General features: G+C 35.6%; 1 protein-coding gene across 7 annotated transcripts in view; it reads left to right on the forward strand.

Moving 5' to 3' along the window:
- The window catches only part of LOC111087575 (genetic suppressor element 1-like), a 51,314-nt gene that overhangs the window by 14,609 nt on the left and 10,243 nt on the right, over positions 1-26,462 (forward strand). For 5 of the 7 annotated variants that reach the window (XM_022394686.1, XM_022394679.1, XM_022394680.1 and 2 more), the window contains exons 2-10: positions 18,487-18,708; positions 18,995-19,182; positions 19,480-19,595; positions 20,130-20,324; positions 21,869-22,057; positions 22,310-22,500; positions 23,308-23,507; positions 24,778-25,539; positions 25,843-25,894. In XM_022394686.1, the coding sequence (XP_022250394.1) occupies positions 18,522-18,708; positions 18,995-19,182; positions 19,480-19,595; positions 20,130-20,324; positions 21,869-22,057; positions 22,310-22,500; positions 23,308-23,507; positions 24,778-25,539; positions 25,843-25,894 (2,080 nt within the window). In that variant the 5' untranslated portion in view covers positions 18,487-18,521. Of the gene's footprint in view, positions 1-9,569; positions 10,117-16,100; positions 16,992-18,486; positions 18,709-18,994; positions 19,183-19,479; positions 19,596-20,129; positions 20,325-21,868; positions 22,058-22,309; positions 22,501-23,307; positions 23,508-24,777; positions 25,540-25,842; positions 25,895-26,462 lie in introns of those variants that run through there. The other 2 variants (XM_022394683.1, XM_022394684.1) reach the window with 2 other exon arrangements.

Consider the following 26,462-nt stretch of genomic DNA (forward strand, 5'->3'; position numbering starts at 1 on the left):
CGCCTTTCAGCCGTGAGGGCGTTATAACATGATGGTCAATCCACTGTCGTTCGTAAGAAAGTAACCCAAGAGTCGGCGATGGGTGGTGTTGATTAACTGCCCTCTAGTCTATCACAGCTAAATTAGGGAGGGCTAGTGCAGATAGACCTCGTGTAGCTTTGCACGAAATAAAAAAACAACAAAAACCAAAACCAATCGTTAAGGAAGAACAAAAAGTTCATTACAACTGCGCAGAAGAGCAATACTAGTTATGTCTGTAAAGATCCAAACTACACTCAAACACACGTCAGTGCGATGGTATTTTTTATTTGTTTCAAACCCGTCTTCAACTACATCTATAATAGTTGATAGTACACGTGTACATATGGGTTTCCTTTGTAGTTTCACATTTCGAAACCCTTTTCCGTTTTTAGTTCCCCAGTACTATCTGTGTATATAATAGTCTGGACACACGCACACGTTATGTTCTATTCGCGTACCACTTGTTCTTGTCGGCCAATAAGGAGCTCTGGTGAGCAGTGTTTTAGCGACGTAGTACTAATGTGTTTGTAACTGCAGTTATTGGTTGTTACTACCGCCTTTTTTTTTTTACTGATTCTTGCGCATGCTCATAACAATCGTTCTTTTCTCGTAGATATGTTAGTAACCACTAAATAATTTGTATTTGTTTGTTTTAGAGCAAAGCCACAATGGGATAACTGCTGTGTCATGCTCGGGGAATCGAACTCCGGATTTTAGCATTGTAAATCCGTACATTTACCGTTGTCCCACTGGGGGATATTTGTATTTTATGGCTAAGCTATTAATGTTATCTGACACAATCCCTAATTTTGAACTATTGACCAAAGGGAATGGCGTCAGTTAACAACACCCTACCGCTCACCATCTATGTTATGGGACTGATTGTCACTCCAGAACTCTCCCACAGGGCCGCGTTCCCACTGCAGAAGGTATCGGTGATGTCGAAATCCCTGGCTTCGGCTCATAACACATTAGGTTACATACCAGTATTTTTTCAAACTACGTCTTAGTCTGGTGTTTTTAATAACTGCATATTTTATTTCTAGAACTTCGAACGCATACAGAGTTTCGTCACTCGTCATAAACAGATGTGGCCTAGTGGTTAGCGTGGCCGGATTATGAATCTGTCAATCCGTGGTTTACAACCCTTTGCTACAAAATCGCGATCCGTGCTCTGGGATCGTGGATGTGCTATAAGAGTGACAATCAAATCCCATTATTCGATAAGACAAGGTGAGTGCTACTGACTCAAGTATCAAATTAGAGACGGCTATGCGCAGATAGCCATTGTTTATAGCTATGCGCGAAATCATGAAACAAACAATTTATACACTGATGCGTTGGAGAAATTTTTAAACAATTTCTTTTAAAAACTTGGAATTGTTCATGACGTTTCTTTTTTTTTTCATTATAGTTTTCTATTAATTACAATTTCGCAGTAACTAAAGGTACTTATCTTACGAAGTGGTGCAATAATTTATAAGTTTAGGCTTTATAATGTCTCCAAACGTTAGCTAGGCTTAATATAAGCATAAATTTAGCCTATTAGGCCTAACTTATATAGCAATATTCTATTGTTGTTATAATTATTATTATTTCAATGATCCCTTAATAATTACGAGTAGATAAGTATGTTAGATTTACTCTATGCTGCTTTGTCTTTGCTTGGTAGGATATTTTGTGAAAAGTAATATAGTTTTATAGATGATCGAGTGTTTTCCAGCGTTAGATAAATACAACATTGTTGAATAAGATGTTATATACAGTGCCGGATTTAGGCATAAGCTAAACAAGCTACAGCTTAGGGCCTCACAAAATTTCAGATTTTTTTTTTTTGCTTTTGAAATTTTATTTTTCACTTTAAATACCTTGCTAGTAAATAATTAAAAGCCATATATATATATGCTTTTAATTTTTTTTGTGGCAACCCAAGGTCCTGTTTTGGTGCGCACCTTTGTGAGACCTTCTGGTGTAACTTTTTAACGAGGGACCTCCAAGCTTTATATAGTTGAACATATACACCATAAACTCGATTTTTCCTATTTATCATGAACTATAGTGTAAACATAAAATATTGGCCATATATTTTTTAGGGTAACACTAACTTTTAAACTTCGAAACTATGTTTTACACTTTACAAGAATTGAAACTCTATTCCAAGAGTCTCGCAGTGGGACAGCGATAAGTTTACGGACTTAAAATGCTAAAATCCGAGGTTCAATTCCCAGCAGATAGCCCAGCGTTGCTTTACTCTGAAACGAACAAACAAGCCTTTTCAAGATGCCAAAAGCTGTCTTCTTCTTTCTTTTTTTTTCTGAAAAAATGAAAGACACAGCCATACGTCCTTCAAAGCAGCTGGTAACGAGATTAAAAATTTGCGCCTCACGACCTTTATCTTCTGCGTTAAGCTAAAACGTGAAGCAAGAATTGATTTTTTGGTTCTGACTTGTACCATGTATTCTTTATCTTGTTACACTAAACAGTCTTGTATATCTAACACGTAATCACTGGGTTCAAAAAACATCACTCGCTGTACGAACGCCAGAGTTCGTATCAAAACCTTCTTTCAAACACCCTAAACAAAAAACGAAAAAAAAGACCTTCATGGTCTTATTGTTTAGTTTATTTTGTGACTTGATATTTTATTATTGTTTAGTTTTAGTTTAGTGTTAAAAGCAATTATTTTAAAAGGTGATAGTTATGACAACTCGTTTGATTGTTGTTCTGGGCTTTAGCAATATTGTTGACGTCATCTTACTCGAAGCTTCCAAGTTTTTCTAGTTATGTGTAATGTTTTTGCTACTAGAGGGCTAGAAATTTCTAGATTATACCGTAGTGTGTTATAAATACGTGCAGATACTAGAATTAAAACAACAACAACAAAATCAGCCAGAAACAAAGTAAGAAAACGTGAAGTCTTCACTGGATTTAAACATATTCAACTGTGCTACATTTTCATATTTACTGCTTATGTATAGCTCCCCAGTGACACAGCGGAATGTCTGCGGATTTACAACGCTAGAATCCGGGTTTCTATACCCGTGGTGGGCAGAGCACAGATAGAACATTGTGTAGCTTTGTGCTTAATCACAAACAAACAAACAATAAACGCGGCAGTGTAGTTTTCCCACACTTGTACCCGGTCTTACACGGTGGTATATCATTATGTTATCATTCCTTCATAAATAAATGTTCTAAAACTTTAAAATCACGTGTAGAACGTGAGGCTTTGAATAGTTAACAACGTTACGTATGCCACCATATGTTGTCAGAAGATATAAGTAATATAAAAATTCAAAGGAAGATATTCGGGCTTGATTTCCCCGTATGGAACATTGTGGTTAGAGACTGTATAATAACAGTCGTTGTTCAGGAAAATTCTATTGTATCCAAGCCGACATGATGAGCCCTGGTAATGTGCGATAGGTCTCGTCGGCATTGAATACGGTGGATGTAGCGTAGTTGGCAAATTATAACATTTTGTCCTTTGCTTGCGCTCACATGTTCTGGGAATCCTAGGCATTTTTTGTGGGGGTGGGGGAGAACTGATAGAAAGAAATGGGAAAGACATAGATTAGCAGTAATCTTATTTTACATTCCTCAGTTATACTACAGCTATACGGAGGGTTGTGGTTGTTTGGAGACTTGGGGGGGAGGGGTGCAATCTTCAAGTTTGTTCTAAAACATTGTTAACGCTATATTACATGTTAATATAAATATATTTAAAGTAAGTAAGACGTAACTTTCAGTTTAAAACCTTTTGAAGAAGATACAACACTATACAGGTATGCTCACTCCTAACAGTTCGTCAGCTTTTTACAAAGACCTTTACCACTCCATCATGGGGTCTAAATGCAATAAAAAAAAGGCTTACCAATCCAAGAAAAAAATTCTTACTAGTCAATGCAATAAAAAAAGGCTTACCAATCCAAGAAGAAAAAAAGACCAGTTCATGCAATAAAAAAGGCTTAGAATCACTAAATTGCTCAACATTTAGGCCTAGTTCATACTCCAACATAATCCGGACTCAGTCGGTGACATCATCCGCATTATGACGTTTATCTACGATAGCAGTAGGAACCAGAGAGGCTCCTCGTGAGCTCTAGAATGTATGGACACTCCTGCTGTATAGGAAGATAGGAGGCTACTTTTTTGACCTCTTCTCGGGATAGATAAGTCAGACGAGAAATCCAAGCTTCCAATTAACCTGTAAAGCTATTAACTCTGGAACTACGAGGTAGATTTTGTATCTCCTCTTACTACCTAAGTCCAGGGAACCTAGTACTTAATAAAATACAGCAATGCATAAAAGATAAAAACAAACACAATTATAAATAAATTTACTATTTTATTTACGATTGTTCTTATTTTACCATTTGTTCAGTTTGTTTATTTGAAGGTAAGCACAAAGCTGCACAATGGGCTATCTGCGCTCTGCCCACCACGGGTATCGAAACCCGAATTCTGGCGTTGTAAATCCGCAGACATACCACTGTGCCACTGGGGGGGGGGGGGGCAAATTTGTCCAGACTGGGTCTGTTGGAGCCAGTTGGTAGATCTGGGAATAAAGCCTATATTTTGAAAGTGGTCCATAAATGACCCATAAAACTAATATTTCTCACTTGTTTTAATTATTTTTTTTTCAGTTAACCTGAATATCACTTGTGTGTATTTTCGTTAAAAAATATTAAAAACAGAACTTTAAAGAAAAGGATAACAAAATGCTAAGAAATTAGTATTATTTGGAAAAACATAAATCTGTTTTTGGTCCCAATAATATTGTGATTTTATCTGTGGCTCAGGTTGGAAAATTAATTGTTTTCCTACGAAATTAGGCAGAAAACCTGTAAGAAAACCTATATTTTTTCTGAACAATGAGCTTATAAAAAACGGTATTTTTTATCCTATACAACCTGGAGGCCTGTGAAATGTAACTCCGAAAAGATCTTTCCTAGAATAACGTAACTCACAGTAACTGAAGGATATTGTTACATGTAAATCCGAAAATCTGTTTCCTAGACTACCGTAACAGCAAAAGTGTATTTTAACACCCAGTCTGTGGGTTAGGGACACACACTTAGTGAGATGATTCCCAATCAAAACTTTCTGGACTCTCTTCTTTTTTTAAAAAAAAACACTCTGAATAGAGGTTTGAACTCTTTCCGATATAGGGAATCTGAATTTCCCACTAGCGTGACAGAATTCACACTCATTTCCAGTCTATGAGAAGTAAAATATTACAAAACACGGTAGTGGTCATGATTGTACATATTGAGTAATACAATATCTGGTTCTCAGCTCTATAAAGCCGTTTTCTCCGCGGTTTACGCGAGTTCTGTTGATAAAGATGGCAAAGAAACGCTCAGAAAAGTTTTAGTTAGCCACTGAGAAGTTGTTAAGTGCGTTACTTACCTGAACATGAACACTTCTACTGTTTTGTTTTAAGAGGAACACAGTCCGCCCAATCTCTTAAACTCCGTATCTTCGTGACTGGACAATTTTAGAGATGCAAATTCTTTTGACAGCAAAGTGTTTTTAAGGTTACAGATCGAGCTGTTTATCGGAGTACAGTTTTTGAATACATGAAACAGTGACACTCTTTGTAGCCCACCCAGATTTGGTCTCATAGACTTGCAGACTGGACGTTAATATGAACGTGTGATAGGCTTTGTTATTATTCGCTGCAGAGAATATGGATTGTTTTACAGCTCTCCTGGCATTTTTCTATAATATTATATTTCTATGATGTTAAAGTAAAAAAAATTGCAGTTATTCTTATTATTATTAGCGCAAAAGCTTAGAATGGGCTCTGTCCACCGCGGGGAATAAAACCGCAAATTTTATCTGTGTAAGTCCGTAAACTTACCGCTGACCCACCAGGTGAACAAAGTAGAACGCAAAAATTCTGCAAGTGATTAAAAAAAAAAAAACTACAGAAAATTGGTAGCAGTGAAATAAAGAAGTACTAGATATATAAGATGTGAAGTATTGTCTGAAATCTAGGCTTAGACAAACAAATTCCATGAATATATTCTTGTATCTCAGCTCAAATGTCTTCACAGTTGGCAGTACGTGCTGTTTACACCTTAAACCTAAAGAAACACAAACAAAATATCACACCCGTTTTGTGTCAGAGCAAAGCCTTGACAACAAAATTCCCTATTGTTTGATATAACTTTGATTACTGTTCAGCGTTACTCTATAGTTCGTATCAGTGCCATCTAGTGTTAGGAAAACAAATTAAAATATTTTTGTATAATTTCTTTGAATATAATATCTTAAATTTCTACGTATAAATACAGATCGAAAGAGAATTTTTTTTCCTTGAAATATTTTCTCTTGTAAGTCAAAAAGTATTGTGATTTTTTAAATGCTATTAGTATTAAAGGTATTTTAACTCTAGGTACAGTGCTCATTCTCGTGTAGATGGTTTACTATAATATGACGGTCAATCCCACTATTCGTTGGTAAAAGAGTAGCTCAAGAGTTGGCGGTGGGTGGTGATGACTAATTGCCTTCCCTCTAGTCTTACACTGCTAAATTAGGGACTGCTACTTATCAATATTCAAAACCTAAGGTCCTCTGCGCGTGCCACTATTGTGTTTTTTTTTAATTTAGATTGTTGTTGTTTGTTATTAAGCACAAGGCTTCACAAAGGGCTATCTGTGCTTTGCCCAACACGAGTATCGAAACCCGGTTTCTAGCAGTACAAGTCCGCAGACATGCCGCTCTGCCACTGGTGGGCATTTAACTTAGGTATTGTGATTATCTAGTTAGTAGTTTATAATAAAACGTAAATATGGTGTATCAACACTGTAACAAAGCATTAGTCGTAAATTCACAAGTTTTACCTTTTTGTTATTTTTTATTTCTGTGAATCAGCATGCCACACAAAATCTCTTCACGACCTCTGCTCTAACATGTTACTTGTATGACACTTTTCATACCACCAAGTTTACTGCTGAACATGTAATTTTGTTTGTTTTTGAATTTCGCGCAAGGCTACACGAGGGCTATCTGCGCTAGCCCCAGGGGCGGATTAGGGGTAAGACGGATCTGGGGCTAACGTTTTCTGCCGGGCCTATTATGATTACGACGAAAAACAAGGTAACAAAAATTAAACCTCATAACGGACCATTTTTGAGCCCGGTCCTGGAGCTACAGCCCCAATAATCCCCACCTTCATTCGCCCCTGGTGGCATCCAGCAGAAAAAAACATTCGCAACCCCTGATCTAGAGCATAGCAGTTTGATTTTATTTGGACATTTATCCAGTCAATTCTTTTCATGATGACACGCCGAAAGATTAGATGTCGTCAGAGCTAGTCTAGAACCCATACTAACCCCTATATATATACGTACGTAAGAACTGAAACGAGACTCTTCTACATTATTTTTTGAAACGAAAATTGAAATGCTCTGTCAATTGTTTTTATTTACCGTCATCTCCCCATATTAATTTTAATCTCAATATTTTGTTAGTTCCCCCAGATATTTTCTGGAGTTACTTCTCCTTAACCACACATTTTTTTTTACTGGGCCCGTTTGTCACAAATTAACCCAAATTACTTAGACGCAGTGAAAGTTTGAAGTTCCTTGTGACCGTTTTGTTTTCTTTAAAGTCAAATTGTTGGAATTCCTGTATAGAAGACAAAGTACACTTCTCATTCTAAAAACTGGAGAAACGTAAAATAGGTAAACAAGAAAAAAACAAAAAACATTGAACCGCTAAGTATCCTGAGTTCTTGTATTAAACTGATGTTAATTCAATAGAAGCTAATTCAAGGCTTTGTATTTTGAAGGGATACACAGATTGTTGTGATTATTTAATGAAAAATACTGTGTATGAGGTCTATGTTACCGTGTTAATACTCTGGATGAAATACGTAGAGATCTGATACAATTATACTATTAGTGGTCAACACGTGTGATATTTATAACCACACCTGATACAACTATACTATTAATGGTGAACACGTGTGATATTTATAACCACACCTGATACAACTATACTATTAGTGACGAACACGTTTGATATTTATAACCACACCTGATACAACTATACTATTAGTGGTGAACACGTGTGATATTTATAACCACACCTGATACAACTATACTATTAGTGGTGAACACGTGTGATATTTATAACCACACCTGATACAACTATACTATTAGTGACGAACACGTTTGATATTTATAACCACATCTGATACAACTGTACTATTAGTGTTGAACACGTGGGATATTTATAACCACACGTGATATAACTACTATTAGTGACGAACACGTGTGATATTTATAACCACACGTAACAACTGTACTATTAAGTGTTGAACACGTGTGATATTTATAACCACATCTGATACAACTATACTAGTAGTGTTGAACACGTGGGATATTTATAACCACACGTGATATAACTACTATTAGTGACGAACACGTGTGATATTTATAACCACACTGATACAACTATACTAGTAGTGTTGAACACGTGTGATATTTATAACCACACCTGATACAACTATACTATTAGTGGTGAACACGTGTGATATTTATAACCACACCTGATACAACTATACTATTAGTGGTGAACACGTGTGATATTTATAACCACACCTGATACAACTATACTATTAGTGGTGAACACGTGTGATATTTATAACCACACCTGATACAACTATACTATTAGTGGTGAACACGTGTGGTATTTATAACCACACCTGATACAACTATACTACTAGTGGTAAACACGTGTGATATTATAACCACACGTGATACATCTATACTATTAGCGGTGAACACGTGTGATATTTATAACTACACCTGATACAACTATACTATTAGTGACGAACACGTGTGATATTTATAACCACACCTGATACAACTATACTATTAGTGGTGAACACGTGTGGTATTTATAACCACACCTGATACAACTATACTATTAGTGGTGAACACGTTTGGTATTTATAACCACACCTGATACAACTATACTATTTTCGAGCGTTGATGGAGAACGAAAGATACAGTTGGATCTATTTCAGATAAATCGTGAATTATTTAATAAAACATTATTATTTTAAACACAACCCGAAGGTTGGACATAGTTTAAAAAAAAAAAACAGTCTCGACATGAACGCGGAGTTGATGCGTGATAAACGTTTGTTATTTTTTTTCTCATAACGAGGGTAAATAAAGTGATGAAATATAGAACAACAGAACTTGAAAATATGCTTCATCTGTGTTCCATTTTTTGTTGTTGTTGTGTTTACGTTTTGTTTATTCCACTACACGTACAATGTAATTAAAAAGCGTTTGTGGAGGGATGTATCAGTCACCATGACAACGATCGTGAAACACTACATAAATTAACAGAAGTATTTTGTTTGCAGAACTGCAAACGAGTTGTTTGTTTTTGAATAAAAAAATGTATTTACCGAAGGGGAAAAAAACACTTGAGCATATATATAAGTAACTTTTTCACTCTACGCCATTCAACCCCTTTTATGTCTTATTTTTATTTTTCTGAAAGATCGGGGGGGGGGGGTAAAATGTATGATAATTACTCATTTTGTTACATCATTTTACAATGTGGATGTTGATGGACGACAATGACCCCCACGAAAGTGTTGCTTCACCAAATAACCGTTTCTTATTTAGAATTAGCCAGGCCGTGGGGGTATCAAGCATGACGTCACAGTCCACACACAAAGCAGGCACTCACCATACGTGATTTGCTTTCACGTCACGTGCTGTGCTTGACATTCAGCTGCTTGGCTCCCACGTACACGTAAGTACAGAATTTTTCATCAATCGATGAACGGAACTTTCAGGTCGAGCCGCCGGTGTTACGTAAAATGGTGTCAACAATACAGTTGGACGCTGTAGAATCTCGTGCGAGTACATCATCGTCGTAAATACGCTTACCGTGGCTGGTGCGTTATCCGTGAGAGACACATTAGACGTATACGATTTCTTTAGTTGTACGTGTGGTAAAACACTTCTGAACATCATACGTAGCCATAAACTCGGCATGAAGAAATTTCACGTGATTTAGACTGTTAGCCGCCAGGGGAAAATATAGGTGACGTATAGGGTGAGCTTTTCGACATTTGTCGTTATCTTAGTTATTTTTAAACTGTTCTTGTATCTAACTCAGTATCTGGTCCTCTATATTGTTTCGGAGATTGCTTACACCAATTTAAAGCACTATAAGTTAAATGTTGATGCTTTAGGGTTGACTAAAGATGGCTTAAATACATCTGTCGTATGAGAGATTTAGAAAATTTTTTCAGTAATTTATCAAATATTTCTAACTTAGTATGAAACGTCAACGAAAATAACTTGGTGAAATAAATAAATAAAAATAATCGTTAGGTGGCGTTATCAATATCTATTTACGAGCAAAAACCTCAAATTCTAGACAAGTAAAAACGTTATCGAATGTATTTATTGTGGTCCCTTTAATTCTCTCACTGTTTGAAACATTGTAGGCGATTAACGTGTTGTTTCATTAATTTTTCACATCGTTACAAATTATACTTGACGTGCAAACGGGAAGGCTAAGCCTACAAACGTGGGAATATTATCGCCTTATTCAGTGCTTTAGCCATTACACTTATTACAATCAGCATTCAAAGCATGCTAATGCTACGGGAGTGTGGGGGATATGCCCCCCTGATCATGAAATATAGCTTAAACAATTGAATGGCTCTTCACATAAAATCCACAAACATCCAATGAAAAGTCAACAAATCATCATTCTGTTGCAACACTGCATGGGGAGATAAACTTGAAGTAGCGTAATTATTTTACATCACAAAAATAGGGGGTTCGCCTCCCACCGTGTACGTGCATGGCCAGAAAGATGGATTATATAAGCCATTATAGCAATATTTCCAGTAAATTCGAGTGACTGAACTTAGATAGCGATATCTACATGTAGCTCTTTACTCATTTATAACAATATTTTAGTAGTCTGAGATGTTCAGTCTTATCTCGTTTTAGATTGTAATATGCTATTATCAGAGTCGTGTCCATGTAAGTGGACTAGAAAATACCACTGTTATTACGAAAGTCGTGTCCATGTAAGTGGACCACGAAATACCAGTGTTATTACGAAAGTCGTGTCTATGTAAGTGGACTTGGAAATACCAGTGTTATTACGAAAGTCGTGTCCATGTAAGTGGACTTGGAAATACCAGTGTTATTACGAAAGTCGTGTCTATGTACGTGGACCACGAAATACCAGTGTTATTACGAAAGTCGTGTTCGTGTAAGTGGACTAGAAAATACCACTGTTGTTACGAAAGTCGTGTTCGTGTAAGTGGACTAGAAAATACCACTGTTGTTACGAAAGTCGTGTCCATGTAAGTGGACTTGGAAATACCAGTGTTATTACGAAAGTCGTGTTCGTGTAAGTGGACCACGAAATACCAGTGTTATTACTAAAGTCGTGTTCGTGTTAGTGGACCACGAAATACCAGTGTTATTACGAAAGTCGTGTTCGTGTAAGTGGACTAGAAAATACCACTGTTGTTACGAAAGTCGTCTCCTTGTAAGTGGACCACGAAATACCACTGTTATTACGAAAGTCGTGTTCGTGTAAGTGGACTTGGAAATAACACGCAGCAACGTAGAAATTTTTAGTTTCTCACGTCTGTATAAAACTGACGTTCTCTGTATCTCCTCTTCCCCTCATGTCACTAAATTGTAATTTATAGAAATATCTGGGTAATCTCTGAATAGATTGAAAGAGACCGAGCGTCAGACGTTACAGAGACGTGTATATGATGAAGTACGTAGTGTGGCTTATTGATCGGCGTTATATACTATATAAATTATATAACTGTCCCCAATATGATAAAATTGGCAACTTATTGCCATTCTTTTCTGAATTTGCCCCCCCCCCCACCAGTGACACGAGCCGTATGTCTGCGGACTTACAACGCTAGAAACCGGGTTTCGATGCCCGAGGTTGGCAGAGCACAGATAACCCATTTGAAGCATTGTGCCAAATTTCAAACAAACTTTTCTGAATTTCTAGGGTAAATCTTGTATCTATTCCTAGACGGGGTAAAGGGCCATTACCCCCACTTTTAATAATCTGAGCTTGGATAACGATGTAGAAGGAGGGCGGTAAAGCAATAAATGTTGAAAATTCTTAAACATTATATGGTACGAAGCTTAACTTGCCTCACGGAGTATTACCTTAAATTGCCCTAAACTCGTCCCAAAAAAGGGGTGTTTATACAACAAAATAAATTTCTATACCCTATATGGTCACAATACAGTATTGTCGATTGCATTACTTCAGTGTAGTGTAATCATAAAATGTCTATTGAATAATGTATAAAGCTGTTAAATCAGCACCTCTTTATCACAGAATGGCTATTAAATGATGTATAAAGATATTATGTTGACAGCTATTTATCGCAGAATGTGTAGTAAATAATGTGCCATAATTATTATGTATGTCTTGGATATAAATAAAATAAAAAACTACGTTAATAAATGAGTCGCCATTTGCTTTATGAGATCCAACATGGGCAGTTTATAATCTCATTATACAAAATTGCTGACTTCTAGACATTTGGTACGTGGGCACCGGAAGGACTACAAAACTTGAATGGGGCATCCTGAACACGTTAGGGCCCGGCATGGCCAGGTGGTTAGGGCCCTCGACTCGCAATCTGAGGGTCGCTGGTTCGAATCCCCGTTACACCAAACATGCTCGCCCTTTCAGCCGTAGGGGCATTATAACGTGACGGTCAATCCCACTATTCGTTGGTAAAAAAGTAGCCCAAGAGTTGGTGGTGGTGGGTGGTGATGACAAGCTGCCTTCCCTCTACTCTTTCACTGCTAAATTAGGGACGGATAGCGCAGATAGCCCTCGTGTAGCTTTGCGCGAAATTCAAAACTAACTAACTAACAAACAATACCGTATACTACAAACAAAACAAACAAACAATACCGTATACTACAAACAAAACAAACAAACAATACCGGTTACTACAAACAAAACAAACAAACAATACCGTATACTACAAACAAAACAAACAAACAATACCGTATACTACAAACAATACCGATTTTATAACAAAACCACATCAGGCTATCTGCTCTGTCCACCGAGAGGAATCAAACCTCTGATTTTAGCGTTGTAAATCCGAATACCCCCAAAAAGTGAAAACTTTTAACATGAAAGCTAATTAAGTCACTGCATCGTATAAAACATACTCGCACACAGGCTTCTATTTGCCACTCGTGATCTAACATCGACCAATTATAAACGTGATGCTGTTATCGCTATTTTTTTATAAAAGACCATTTAGAACTATCAATCTGTGCCTTGAGTTTTGTATCGTACGTAAGAGAAAGCAAGAAACAGAGATTGAAGATTAAGCTGCGCATGCTCACTTCGCTGCAAATGTTACAGTAGGAAACATTTTTATTATTGTTGTTGTAGCTCTTATTTTTATTTAAAACTGTTATTTAGGTAATAAAACTGGTCGCATAAAAATTTCATTGATCTCCATCTTGGTTTCGCCAAGCCGGTCTTAACTACATCTCTGCCACGGCGTAGGACCCCCAGCTGAATTGGATGGCCCACGCCAGGACGGCCTTCTTTGCCCAACCCCAATTCACGAACCCTAAAACTACTAGTAGGTTCGTATCCCATCAGCTTTTAAAACACCTTTTCTAAACTATTTATGTGCCGAATTTATATATTAGTGTTTAAGGCTCGGTTGTGGTCACCTGTCAAAATTTTACGTTGCTGCTCTTATAGTGCTTCGCTAGTTATTAATTCTTCGGATGAGTCATGATGGAAGAAAACCCATTTCCCATGACACTAGTTTCGCTGTTAGAAGTATAACGAATGTATGTGTAGAGATAATTAGAGGCAATTACCTTGTGCACCCATGGTTACCAAATAGAGTTATTTCTGGGTGCATATAGATAGTTTATCATTGCTAAAACCGTAGTGATTCTGCTACATGTTAATTAGGTGAATACAGAATCAGAGGGAACTTTGTGTATAAAGATCATTCCCAGGGCTCAGAAATTCATGTTCGTTACGTATAGATGGCGTCTTCAGGAAATGAGAATATATATTTTACAGAATAAGATTTTAATGTGGATATATTTAGCTTCAGTGTAAGACTTTATACTGAGAGCTGGTATTAATACAGAAATACTTGACTTCTCTCTTTAGTATGAACCAGGTAATTACAGGATTAAGAATGATTGGAAAATGTTGCCTTTTAACGAATTTGTTATGAATGTTATTTTAGAGCCACGGAGGCAAGCCTACATAAGTGACTAAACAATTAAGAACTTATTCAGTAAACCTGACGTTTACCTGAGTAGTGAGTATCAACCCCCCCCCCCAAAAAAAAACAAAACTTTTAAATCTTTACTGTCAACAGCAACTGTAACCACCGTTTTGGTTTGATCATAATTTAAACTTTGTACAGACTGGTCCAAAATTACCTTTCCTTTTTTTAAAGTTTAATAATTAACTAAGAAAAGACAACCATACAGTTTTCAACTTATTGTTGCCCAACTCAAACAGTTTTTATTGACTTGTCAGTAGACGTCTACGTGTCTACCATAAGTAGCTCTCAGCGTTTAACCAATATTCGATTTCATTCCACGTGTGCTTCAACATGTCCACAGTTACAGTGGCGATTGCATCCGTTATTCTGTTCTTTAGCTCCGTGATGTTTGGTATGGGTGTGTGATATACGATATCCTTAACATACCCCCATACTTCTTTCTTGTACTGGCGTCTGTAATTACGCTGCACCACAGTCACTGACTTGGTCTCTGCAAGTCAAACGAAGCATTGAGCTTTTTTTTTGCACGGTTGCCATTGGATTACACCACTCACTGGAGTAAAAACAACAATAACAACAAACAATATAACAATAAAAACTGATTGAGTTTGGCTACAAGATGCTGAAAACTGCATGGCTATATTTCTTTAGTTATATAATTTTTATATTTTAAAATAGGAAAGATCATTTTGGACCACTCTGTATAAAGTAAAATCTTGTTGATATGCATATTTATTAAAATTCTCCGTTGGCCAAGGAAAATTTCTTAGTTTTGAACTTGTCAGTAATGTTATCTCATTTCTTGATATTTCTGCCATTTTTTTTTTCATAAACTACTGTTATATACATTAAAATTAATTTTATTTTTTGTTCAGAACTTTTTACGTACAAACGTCACTACTGTTGACAGCTCGAAGATCTTTTCTTTAAAACGTAACCATGGTGATGCCTCCCATCTTTTTATAGTAAAAACGTCCATATTGTTGACAGCTTGAAGATTGTTTTTTTACGTAACCATGGTGATGCCTCTGTCCATCTTTTTATAGTAAAAACGTCCATATTGTTGACAGCTTGAAGATTGTTTTTTTTACGTAACCATGGTGATGCCTCTGTCCATCTTTTTATAGTAAACACGTCAATATTGTTGACAGCTTGAAGATGTTTTTATATAACGTAACCATAGTGATGCTTCCGTCCATCTTTTTATAGTGCAAGCATATTACGCATTACATAGATCGTCGTAAAAATCTTTTAAGCCTGAAAATTGATATAGATAAGTGAATCGCGCTTTCCAAGTGCTTCACTTAACTGCGATTCAGTCGAGTTGATCCCGCATTTAGTGAACGTGGTTCAGGTTGCTAGGGGATACGGATCATGTTTCACGCATCGTGTCAACACAAGCAAGATTATTATTTAGTTGTAAGCCTCGCTAGGAAATGTGTATTACGTCATTAGACTCGGAACAACATAACCGTTAAGCGCTTGTTGTCAACAGATAAGAACTACGTTATCAGCGTGTGGCGACGTTCTAGCAAGATAGAATCTCTTGGTTTTGTTCGCCAGAAATATCACCACTCCGAGAAGGACAGCATAGCGTTACTTACTGGACAATAAATTAACGATTTTACTTGCCTTGCAAGTGTTTGGCTGTTGTAATTTTAAGGTGGTTACCCTGATTACATGAGAGGTGAGGGGTGGGGGGTTGTAATTTTCCTCCAGGATAAGTAACATTGGCTAAGAATGTTGACAATTAACATTTCCAAATTTTGAGGCTGTATTTACGTAAGAGAGATATATATGATACTTATTATAAGTTTAATATCGTGATCATCTTTGGAGTGAAAATGGGGTTTTTAAGCAATTAAAAACTGTGACGTTCCAGCCCATAGGAGAAGGACATCTTCGGACAATTGTGGTTAACCTGTATTGTCTAAAATGGCCTCCTTCTATTGGTTAGCTTCTGGTGGCTCAGCGGCAAGTCTGAGGGCGAGTGAGTTGCATGGTTGCGATTTTGGTCGTGAGACCTGGGGTGGTCAGTTGAGGGATAATATAGCTAAAGGTGGAATTTAAATACTCGCGGTGAGAAGAGCACAGAGAGCCCACTGTGAAGCTTTGCACATTTCTACCATAAAGCTGACCAAATTAAAAAATCCAATGAGGGTCCTCATTTCTTAATATTCCACAGTTTTGTTGGGAGTAAAGAATTTACCTTCTTCCCTGAAACATTATCTCGTGTAAAAATTATGTGAATTGGTCTTTATCATATTTAATCAACGAAATTTCGAGGCAACTGTACATATTATTGACTACTTCATGCTCAAGGCTGCATATTTATCTCAAGCGATAGTGTCACGTATATTGAGGTCTGCTGGATCTCGTGCCACCTGCCATGCCTCGTGCGAATCATGTGCCTGGTCCTCTTCTCTCGAAAATGAGATAACCGCCGCGTCATAGGGCAGCTGTGAGGGCGCATCAGTGACAGCTGACTGGCGACCGTGAAATCAGAATGTCAAGATCCATTTGGCAGTGAAGCCTAGCTTTAAAAAAATAATAATAATAGATCTGGAATAATGATTTACTTTTTAAGATTGAGTTCTGGTTATCGTTGCATTTTCGTAACCAAGTTACCTATGTAAGTAGGTCATCGTTATATTGTGACAAGGGTTAAATTATGTTGACTGTCAGTGTATTTGTTATGGCTTGGATTTATTTACAAACAACACGTGTATGAGTATGACGGTGATGAAGTTTCTACTTCAGATTTAAGGTGTGGTTAAATAGTTTTTGGTCGTAAATATTCAAAACATAAACATCGCCAATTGTGACAGCTTATTTGTTTTTACCTCTTCAAGTTTTATCAGAGTTAACTATGAGTGTGAACACGCTATAATTCCCCCAGTGTAATTATAAGTTATATAAAAAGCACCGATGAACTCCTTGGATGTTGTGAAAGTTAAAAATTTAAATAATCTGGCTTGTATTACAGACGTAGTCTGGCATGGATTACAAACACAGCCTGGCTTGTATTACAGACGTAGTCTGGCATGTGTAACAAACACAGCCTGGCTTGTATTACAGACGTAGTCTGGCATGTGTAACAAACACAGCCTGGCTTGTATTACAGACGTAGTCTGGCATGTGTAACAAACACAGCCTGGCTTGTATTACAGACGTAGTCTGGCTTGTATTACATACACAGCCTGGTTTATATTATAAACATAGCCTGGCTTGTATTGCAAGCATAGTCTGATTTCTGCACTGTATTGTAAGTTTTAGGTTTAGAAACTAGATTACAAAAACATTTTAATATTGACAGTGGTGTGCTGACTGAAGATTTTCAAAAAGAAGGTTTACATTATGTCATTTAGAGCAAGGCTCATTCTGGCAAGATGTGTGTGGACCAGGAATATGTAGTGAAGACAAAATGTTTTAAGTTCTAAATATAGAAACTGGGACATTTCCCAACTGTTAAATTCTGTAATATTCTACAGTACACTTAAAATAAACCACAGTAACAGGAATTTTTTAAAAAGAATTGTAATATGAAACATAAACAAGTTAGGCCTGACTATAAAAGAAAATATCTAAAAGAATGTTCAAGAAATCAAAAAAACTAAAATAATTCAACAGGTGAGTCATGCCATTGATGGAATAAAATGTTTGAATACCAGATACTCGTAATATTTGTATTCTAGAATACTCCATTCATAATTCATTTATAAAGATATCTCAATGAAAGACAAAGGCTAAGTTTTTTTTTTATGCGTCCATTTTTGAAATCAAATATTATATAAATGGTTAAATTTCAATTTTATTAAAAGCAGCATATTTACTTACTATTAACAAGAGTATATTAACTAGCTTAAACTACTATAGCAAATAAAAGTTTTTACAAAGCATAGAAAGACAGAAGTGGTTTTGTGATTTCTCAAGTCTCGTTAATTTTAAGCATAAGAATGTGATAGATGCATGTTGTAAATTCAAAAGGTTTAGATAAAGGACCAAAGTGTCAAAACAGTGTGATCAATAGTCTATACTAATGTGTGTGTGTGTATCTCTATATAATATTTCTTTGAAGCTCTAAGGTTTTAAGAGTCCTCTGTAGCTAATGATTAATTTGTATACAGAACTACCACATGGCCCAAAGACTCCCTCCTTGACCATGCACGTCCGTCCCAAATCTAATGTTCAGGCTATGGCTGCTGTCTCATCCTTTCATCCCGGTCAACATAGTAACATGATTGGCCACTTGAGTGGAAGTAATAATTCTGCACTGAACGCCACGAGGACTTCCAGTTTTGCCGCAGCTCTTCGTAAACTAGCAAAGCAAGCCGTGGATCCAGTATTGGGTGAATGTTTATGTTATTATTTATTTAAATTTGATATTTTAAAAGCAGGTAAAAAATACTGTATAATCAGGTGTTACTTTTAATATTATATCTTGTGTTTATCGAGTTGTATGTGCTTTATTATCAGAGAAAAACATTTTTCACTTAAATGTCTAATGAATAAACTTGGAGCTATGAACAGTGGTGTTAGGTAAATGATACTGAATAGTTATACAGACATATGTAAGCTGAAAAAAGCACTCACCATCAAACAAACTCACATTTTTATGGGTTTTTTTTTCTCCAGAAAAAGATCTCGTATCCAATACTCCTGCTTCATCCCCTGCTGTAGTCTCAACATCAGGGACACCAAAACATATGTTTACAGCACCATACCTCTCCAGTAATGGTCCAACGACATCTACTGCTCCATCTCCAGCAATCACTATCTCTCATACTCCTAGTCAGTTAGCCCTGTCTTTAGAGACTAGAAATGTAAGTGTTTTTACTTGTACAGTTTCCACTTCTAATTGCAATAAGCTAGGAAAGAAACACAAAGACGCAGTAATTAAGATTGCGTACTTTTTCTTACACATACAATATATATATGGTTACTTTTTGTGAAACCGCAGAGATGAGGCCTTTTATTTCAAATCACATCTCTGAGACTACCATTATACAGTTGTTAAATAGATGTATCATTTTTCAAGTTGATTGAGCAATTGTTTTGTTTTATTATATTATTCCTTTAAATTAAACTGTTTGTAATCATTTTTTGGGTTATTTTCCCAGAGGGCTGATGTGTCAAGATTGGGTTATCTTGTTGTGGACAGCAAAGTTGCTCAAAGTGAGAAGAGATACGATTCTTACCTTAGGTCCAAGGATCATCAGGTCGTATCTCACCTCAGGTCAGTATTGTTGTTTCATTCTCAAGGTGTTTGTACAGTTTTGTAGTAGATATCACTGTTTCTGAAGACATCTCTTTCTCTCTCTATTGTTCTCATGAAGTTTCTCTTATTGTAACATTGTGAATCACGTGTGCAACTTTAAAAAACCACAAAATAAATTTTATAATATAGTCTCATGACCTTTAGAAAACAACTACTTCAGTTTGTAGATGAATAATTGTTTATCGTAATAGCAACAAAAACTCATAAGAGCTAATCTCACATATAGCATGACTCAGTTAGGCATGCGAAGATGTATCGCACGTATTTGATGGTTGTCAATTATATTTTGGAGCACCAAAACTTTACCATGCATCAGAAATAGATCATAAAAAAATTAGATCTGTATTGTGAAGTTGGAATGTGTAGATATTCAAAATAAAAAAAGCAAAGCGTGTACAGAAATAGGCCGAACTTGTTACTGTACTAGGGATACGTACGGTACAAGTGTTTAAAAAAAAGGAGACTTTATTCGGATTCTTGTGTCCAACGCAGGTCAGAATCAGTCGGTAATCCTCCAGATGCTGGTCGTCCATCCATCAGTGGCTTTCAACCCTATAGAAGTGTCAGTGACGTTTCCCATTCTCACCCTTCTCTGTACGATCATCATCATCTACCTTTACTCCCAGCACCTTATCCATATCATACACCATTTTTACCTCCGAGTCATTTTCCTCACGTGGCTTATGGGTAAGTTGTACCAGGGTCTACATCTATGGTTACTGGAGATTTAAATCATTCTTTAACTTTTCTCTGTTCTTTCCATGTTCCACAAAATAAGGGAAAAAAAAGTGCTTTCGATGGAATTTATAAAAAGCTTCCAAGTACAAAGTAAATGACACTATAAAGATTCAGTAGTTTAAGATATCTGTAATGATAACTTTATTTCAGACAACTTAGACCACTAGTTTATTACATCAAAATAGTTTAAGTTTAAATCAACATTTCCTTAATATTTATTTAAAGGGTTTTCTTATAGTCATACTATTGTAAATTTTTGTTTTATCCTCCATATTTTAACTGTAAATTTCCTTAAATTATTCATTATTTTTAGTAATGAGTTATAATGATTAGGTTTAATATAAAATATTTATATATAATATTCCTTAATTCGTTACATTTTGGACAAACAAGGATAACGGGATACTCATCTCGTATAACTTTTACTTCATTGCTTCACGCTTTAATTATACCATCTTTCTGATGCACCTACATTTTCACAAAGGCCTCTTTCTGATTCAAAATTATGATTTGAGATTTGTAATTTGGCCAAAGTTGACCTTTTAAACTCTCCAAATAGTATGAACAAATACCTTTCTGGTTCTAAAACCGATTTAACAGTAATATATTTATCCAATTTATTACAATCATATGAATATTGGTTTTTGTGTATAAGTATCTTCAAGTCTTTGCTAAATTCTTTAATTCCAATCTGTTGTATTTCCTATACGTAACCAGCTCCACATGTGGGAAGCCAATGTCTTATCTTATTTGTCCAGTAAACTCTTCCATCTAAACAATTATCCATACCATAACATGTTTTAGAAACCTGTTACTTTCCATTTTTATAACCAATAATTTACATCTTACTTCATACTTAACAGATAGAGGCGGCTTCATACTTAACAGATAGAGGCAGCTTCCTACATTCACTAATACAGCTACTTTGTAGCCCTCTTCGATATATCTGTAAATGTACCGTTAATCATGAATATTTGGACATAATGTGTTTGAAAATGTGAAATGTAGTTTATCTTGATTAGCTAGATACCTACTAGGTTATTTTTCTGTAGTTTTATTAGCTTTATAATTTCAGTTTTAACTAACAGATGCTGACTTGTAATAAGCATGACAGACTTCAGAGTAATCTATCCCATGTTTATCTTGCAGTTGATTATCAGATGTCATAACTGTAGTGGGCCTATATTCAGAATTTTTAATTATTATACTCGTTTAGTCATTGTATGGTGGACTTGAACACTTATGGTGTAAGAATGAAGTTAAATATTTCTGTTTTATCCTATCATGAAGTATCTCTTAAAGTAAGTATAGATAAATATACTCTTTTAATTAAAGAAAATGTTAAAGGCATTTTGATGGAATCAGATTCTAAATTCAGTGGAAATATTTACCCCTTCGAGATATAACACAAGTATTACATTCAAATTGTATTGTCACATGGTTATAAAACTCAATTTGAAGGTTTGATAGTTTTTTTACACTTGGTCTTACAGACTTAAAGATTCATCTTACCTCGATCACTGTGGCATCGTGAGATCTCCCATGTGGTCATTTCTCCCAGCTCCTGGTATGGTTTCCAGAACTAACATGCCTTTCGTTCCTGACAGACCCTATCCATCAGAGATTCTAGGGCATTCCTTAGGACTTGTTTCTCCTGGTGTCTCTGTCCTCAACCATGAAAGGTCAGTAGGTTTAAGTTTCTCTTCAGAAGTTGTCTGTCTTGGTTTCATTGTCATCAGGTGTTAAACTAATTGTGAAGATCAGTGTATTCACTGTATTCTGATGATGTGGTCTGCAAGAAGTAACTGTAACATATAAGTTTAGAATTTGATTCTTGAAGTTTTGAACACTAGAAATAAGGGAGCAAGATTATTGTATAAGAAAGTTCTGAAATAGACAAAATAAACTAAACCTTTCTTTAAAAAAAACGTCAGTTTCAGAGTTCTTCAAGAAGAACGGTTACAGGAAAGGGAAAGAGAATTAGTACAAGAAAAAAAATGGGATCAGGAGAGAGACCAAATAAGGGACCAAGACATAATACAGAGTCAAGAAGTTACTGAAAGTACAGAAGAAAGGAGTTCTACTTCACGTAGCCCATTGATATCTTCTAAAAATGAGCCAGTGGGTATGTATTTCATTTTATAATAAATAAAAATCCTATAACCCGAGCACTTTTGAAAGGTGGACCTTTCCTTTTCGAGGGCTAACTGAAGAAGAAAGGTCCACCTTTCGAAAGCTCTCCGATTATAGGGTTTTTATTCATTTGTATCAGGACTTCTTAAACCTACATCATGAATATTTCATTTTATAAAGTTATGTAGATGTTCTTGTAAAGCTTTTGCTTTTCAGATAAAGAAAATAAGAGTTAGCAGTTAAATTCCTGAGAGAGAGAGAGCATGGTTACAATATCAGTCTTACTATATGTGTCTTACTAATTTTATCCAATTACTTACAGCACCAATTTAGTCTAGATTGGCTTGAAAGACTGAGTAAATTAGTTTGTAAATTGTATCATCCTATCTCTGTTGGTCGATATAATGAGACCCCCCCATGATGATATTGCTTCCAACTCCTGTTGAATATTTGGCTTGAAAGACTGAGAACATTAGTTATTATATGATATTATTCTATCGTTATTGCTGTAGCATCATGAGAACCCCCCCCCCACCCCACACACACACAATGTCACCAACTCCTGATGTGCTTTTTTTTGTGTGAATATTTGAATTATTATAAATTTCAAATATTTTTGTAAAGGAGTTGTTTTGTCATAAAGAGAGTTTTTTTTAATATTTTTTGACTTATGCTCAATGACAGTTGTGAGGTTTTAATTCCTGATAATCCTTTTTTCTAAAACTTCATGTTAACGTTGACTTATGTGGAATATAATGTTTTTTATCGAGTAACTTCAAACGTAGAAACATTTCCACAGGAACGTATCGTTCATTCACTCAGGGAACACCTCGTGACTTAGTCATTAAATGGCCACCTCAGGAAACCGTCACATCCTCAACTCCTTTGAACTTGACAACATACTCTACAGGGTTAAAGGAACACAAAGAAATGGCAACATATCCTGAACGAGACATGCCTGAAGGGTTAGGTTATAAGCACCCATTGTTGCTCAACCAGGTAAGATCTGATTGTTTGACTTTATCCTGAACGAGACATGCCTGAAGGGTTAGGTTATAAGCACCCATTGTTGCTCAACCAGGTAAGATCTGATTGTTTTGACTTTATCCTGAACAAGACATGTCTGAAGGGTTAGGTTACAAGCACTCATTGTTGCTCTACCAGGTAAGATCTGATTGTTTTGACTTTATACTGAACAAGACATGTCTGAAGGGTTAGATTATAAGCACCCATTGTTGCTCAACCAGGTAAGATCTGATTGTTTTGACTTTATCCTGAACGAGACATGTCTGAAGGGTGAGTTACAAGTACCCATTGTTACTCTACCAGGTAAGATCTGATTGTTTTGACTTTATACTGAACAAGGCATACTTGAAGGGTGAGTTACCAGTACCCATTGTTACTCTACTAGGTAAGCTTTGATCAGTTTGACATTTTAAGATCTATTTATTTTATTCTGTGCTTAGGATTCACTTTGAAGAATATTTTGTATTTGATATGTGTGTTGGGAATACTTTCGAAAGAAAAATCCAAAGAACAGCATCTAATGTATATTGGTTATCTTAATTTAATTACATGTTTTTAATTTTTAAAAAATTGTACCTTTCCCTTGTTAGCACTTTACTGTTTCATGGTTATATATTTCTTTTAAATATTAATAAAAAAGAAAATAGGAAAAATTAGTCAGTTTCTTTGTTGGATAGAACAGGACAGCATAGATAACCTAGGTGTCAACTTCAGCCAGGTGAATTTGGTCACCCGATGTGTATAAACTAAAATACAGCAATCACAGTTCAACTAAACATGTTATGTTAATGTACAACAGTTTTATTACACAAAATAGATACTTTGATATGTATTAGTTAAGTATATTACGGTGACTAAGTTTGTATATTTATTAATATTTTGCTTCTCTTTAAGTAGTTTCTTTGTAGCATGTAGACTACGGCATGCCACATAATGTTGCTGCATCCTAATTGCTGAAATCTTGTTTCAGAGTGAATAAAAGGTTAACGATTTAATCACGTTTTTGTACTCACATTGTATTTAGTTTGGTTGTATTAAGCACAATGGACTATCTTTGCTCTGTCCACCACGGGTATCAAAAACCGACTTTTAGTGTTGTAAGCCTACACACTTAATGCTGAGCCACTAAGGGGCTTCATATTTTGTTGTTATTTATTAAATCAGTATTGATTCTCAAATAGAAAAATATAAATTAAAACATATTTTATGGGGTTAATGAACAATTAAACTTGTTATTTTTTAGGACATTGAAAGAAATTTGCCACTTCCCTGTAGTCAAGCTACTAAAGAAATTGACAAATACTTCAGAAAGAAGGCTGAAAAGTCCATAGCTAAATCTTTGATCGAGGTACAAGATTCACGGTCTTCAGGAAGCACACGGCTGCAGAAGAAACTACAAAACACCATAACTGACACTCGTAGTAGTAATAATACTATTTATGATTACTGTACTAAAAATATTGCTGGTCGGAATGGAACCAAGAAAGGAACATGCATTAATGGAGATTTAAAAGACCCTCATGATACAATGAGAGATTTATTACCTGGAAAGCCTAAACACATACTTTGGAATAAAGTTGATATAAATTATACATTATCAGAAGATGATAAAAGATGTATTGACTTGAAAACATGTTCAGAGCCAAATAAAACACCTAGTGGCCTAAAACTACTGAATACATGTAATTACAACTACCACTTTACTCCCACTCACCCATCTCGAGTTACTGTCAATTCAGAGAAGAAGGAAGTGTGTGGAGTCATCATTGAGAATGGCAATAGTCCTCGTCAATCGATGTCTGCACATGATCGAAATGATACAAGAGACACAGTCTGTAATCTTCCCCCCAGAGTTGTGAGTAAGCTGGACATGGAAGAAACGAAGTTGAAGAAAGTTAGACTCGATGGCACTTATCAGAGTGACATTAATGATTCTGATGTGGAAGAAGGTTATCTTTTCTTGATTAAAAGTGGCCCCCCTTTAAAGCTAGACCTAAATCCTAAAGTGAGTAACAAATACACTACTTCTATATGAAATTGTTTTTTTGTTTTTTTTATAATGAGTAATTTTCCAAATCTTTAGTATTACGACCACTGCTATAAAAATACTGTATATGTAACAATCTGTAGGTGTGATTGAAAATGTATTTTAGAATAAACTCATTATTTTAAGTGAAATCTCAATTCGGAAACTTATGAAATAAACATAAAGGGGAAATACTTAAAACAAATAGTAAATTAATTATAATTTCTATTAAACATATTAATTATTACTTAACAAATACTGATTTTTTTTTTTCCTTTACAGAAATTACAATTCCTAAAGGTACTAGGTTTGACAACGCATCAGAAAAGAAGAGGTAAGAAAAATGAAATCACTTTAAATCTGAAACATTATATTGAAAAATAGGTATTTATCAGCTTTTGTCATCTTTACATCACATTAATGTTATTTTATCTTTTGACATGATTCCAAATAAAAGTACATTAAACCAATGACTGTCAAGAAAGTCCATAAATCTCATATATAACATAAAGCATGCTGAAGATAAGTAAAGGCTAGAACTAATAGGTCTTATACTCATGTGAAAATGGTTGCTGGAGGTATCTTACACGCCACAAAAATCGAAAAAACAGCTAAAATGGGATAGAAAAAAACATTGAATGAAACAATATTTTGCCACTCGAAATCGAACTGGTGTATTCAAGTGTTTTACACTCGCATAAAAGAAACCTATCATTCTATAGGTATTTGAAGAACTTGTAGCAATTCTTCGTATTGCTAGCCAACACTGGGCAGCTTGTACAATTGAATTTCGATACCTCACTACTATAAAGGCTTGGTTTTGTGTGATATTTCATTGGTGGTAGCGTCCTGGGTCACTGATGAGGAGTGGAATTCTCCGAAACTAGTCTGGCTCACAGACC

Source organism: Limulus polyphemus, unplaced genomic scaffold, assembly GCF_000517525.1.
Source record: "Limulus polyphemus unplaced genomic scaffold, Limulus_polyphemus-2.1.2 Scaffold2329, whole genome shotgun sequence".
NCBI lineage: Eukaryota > Metazoa > Arthropoda > Merostomata > Xiphosura > Limulidae > Limulus > Limulus polyphemus.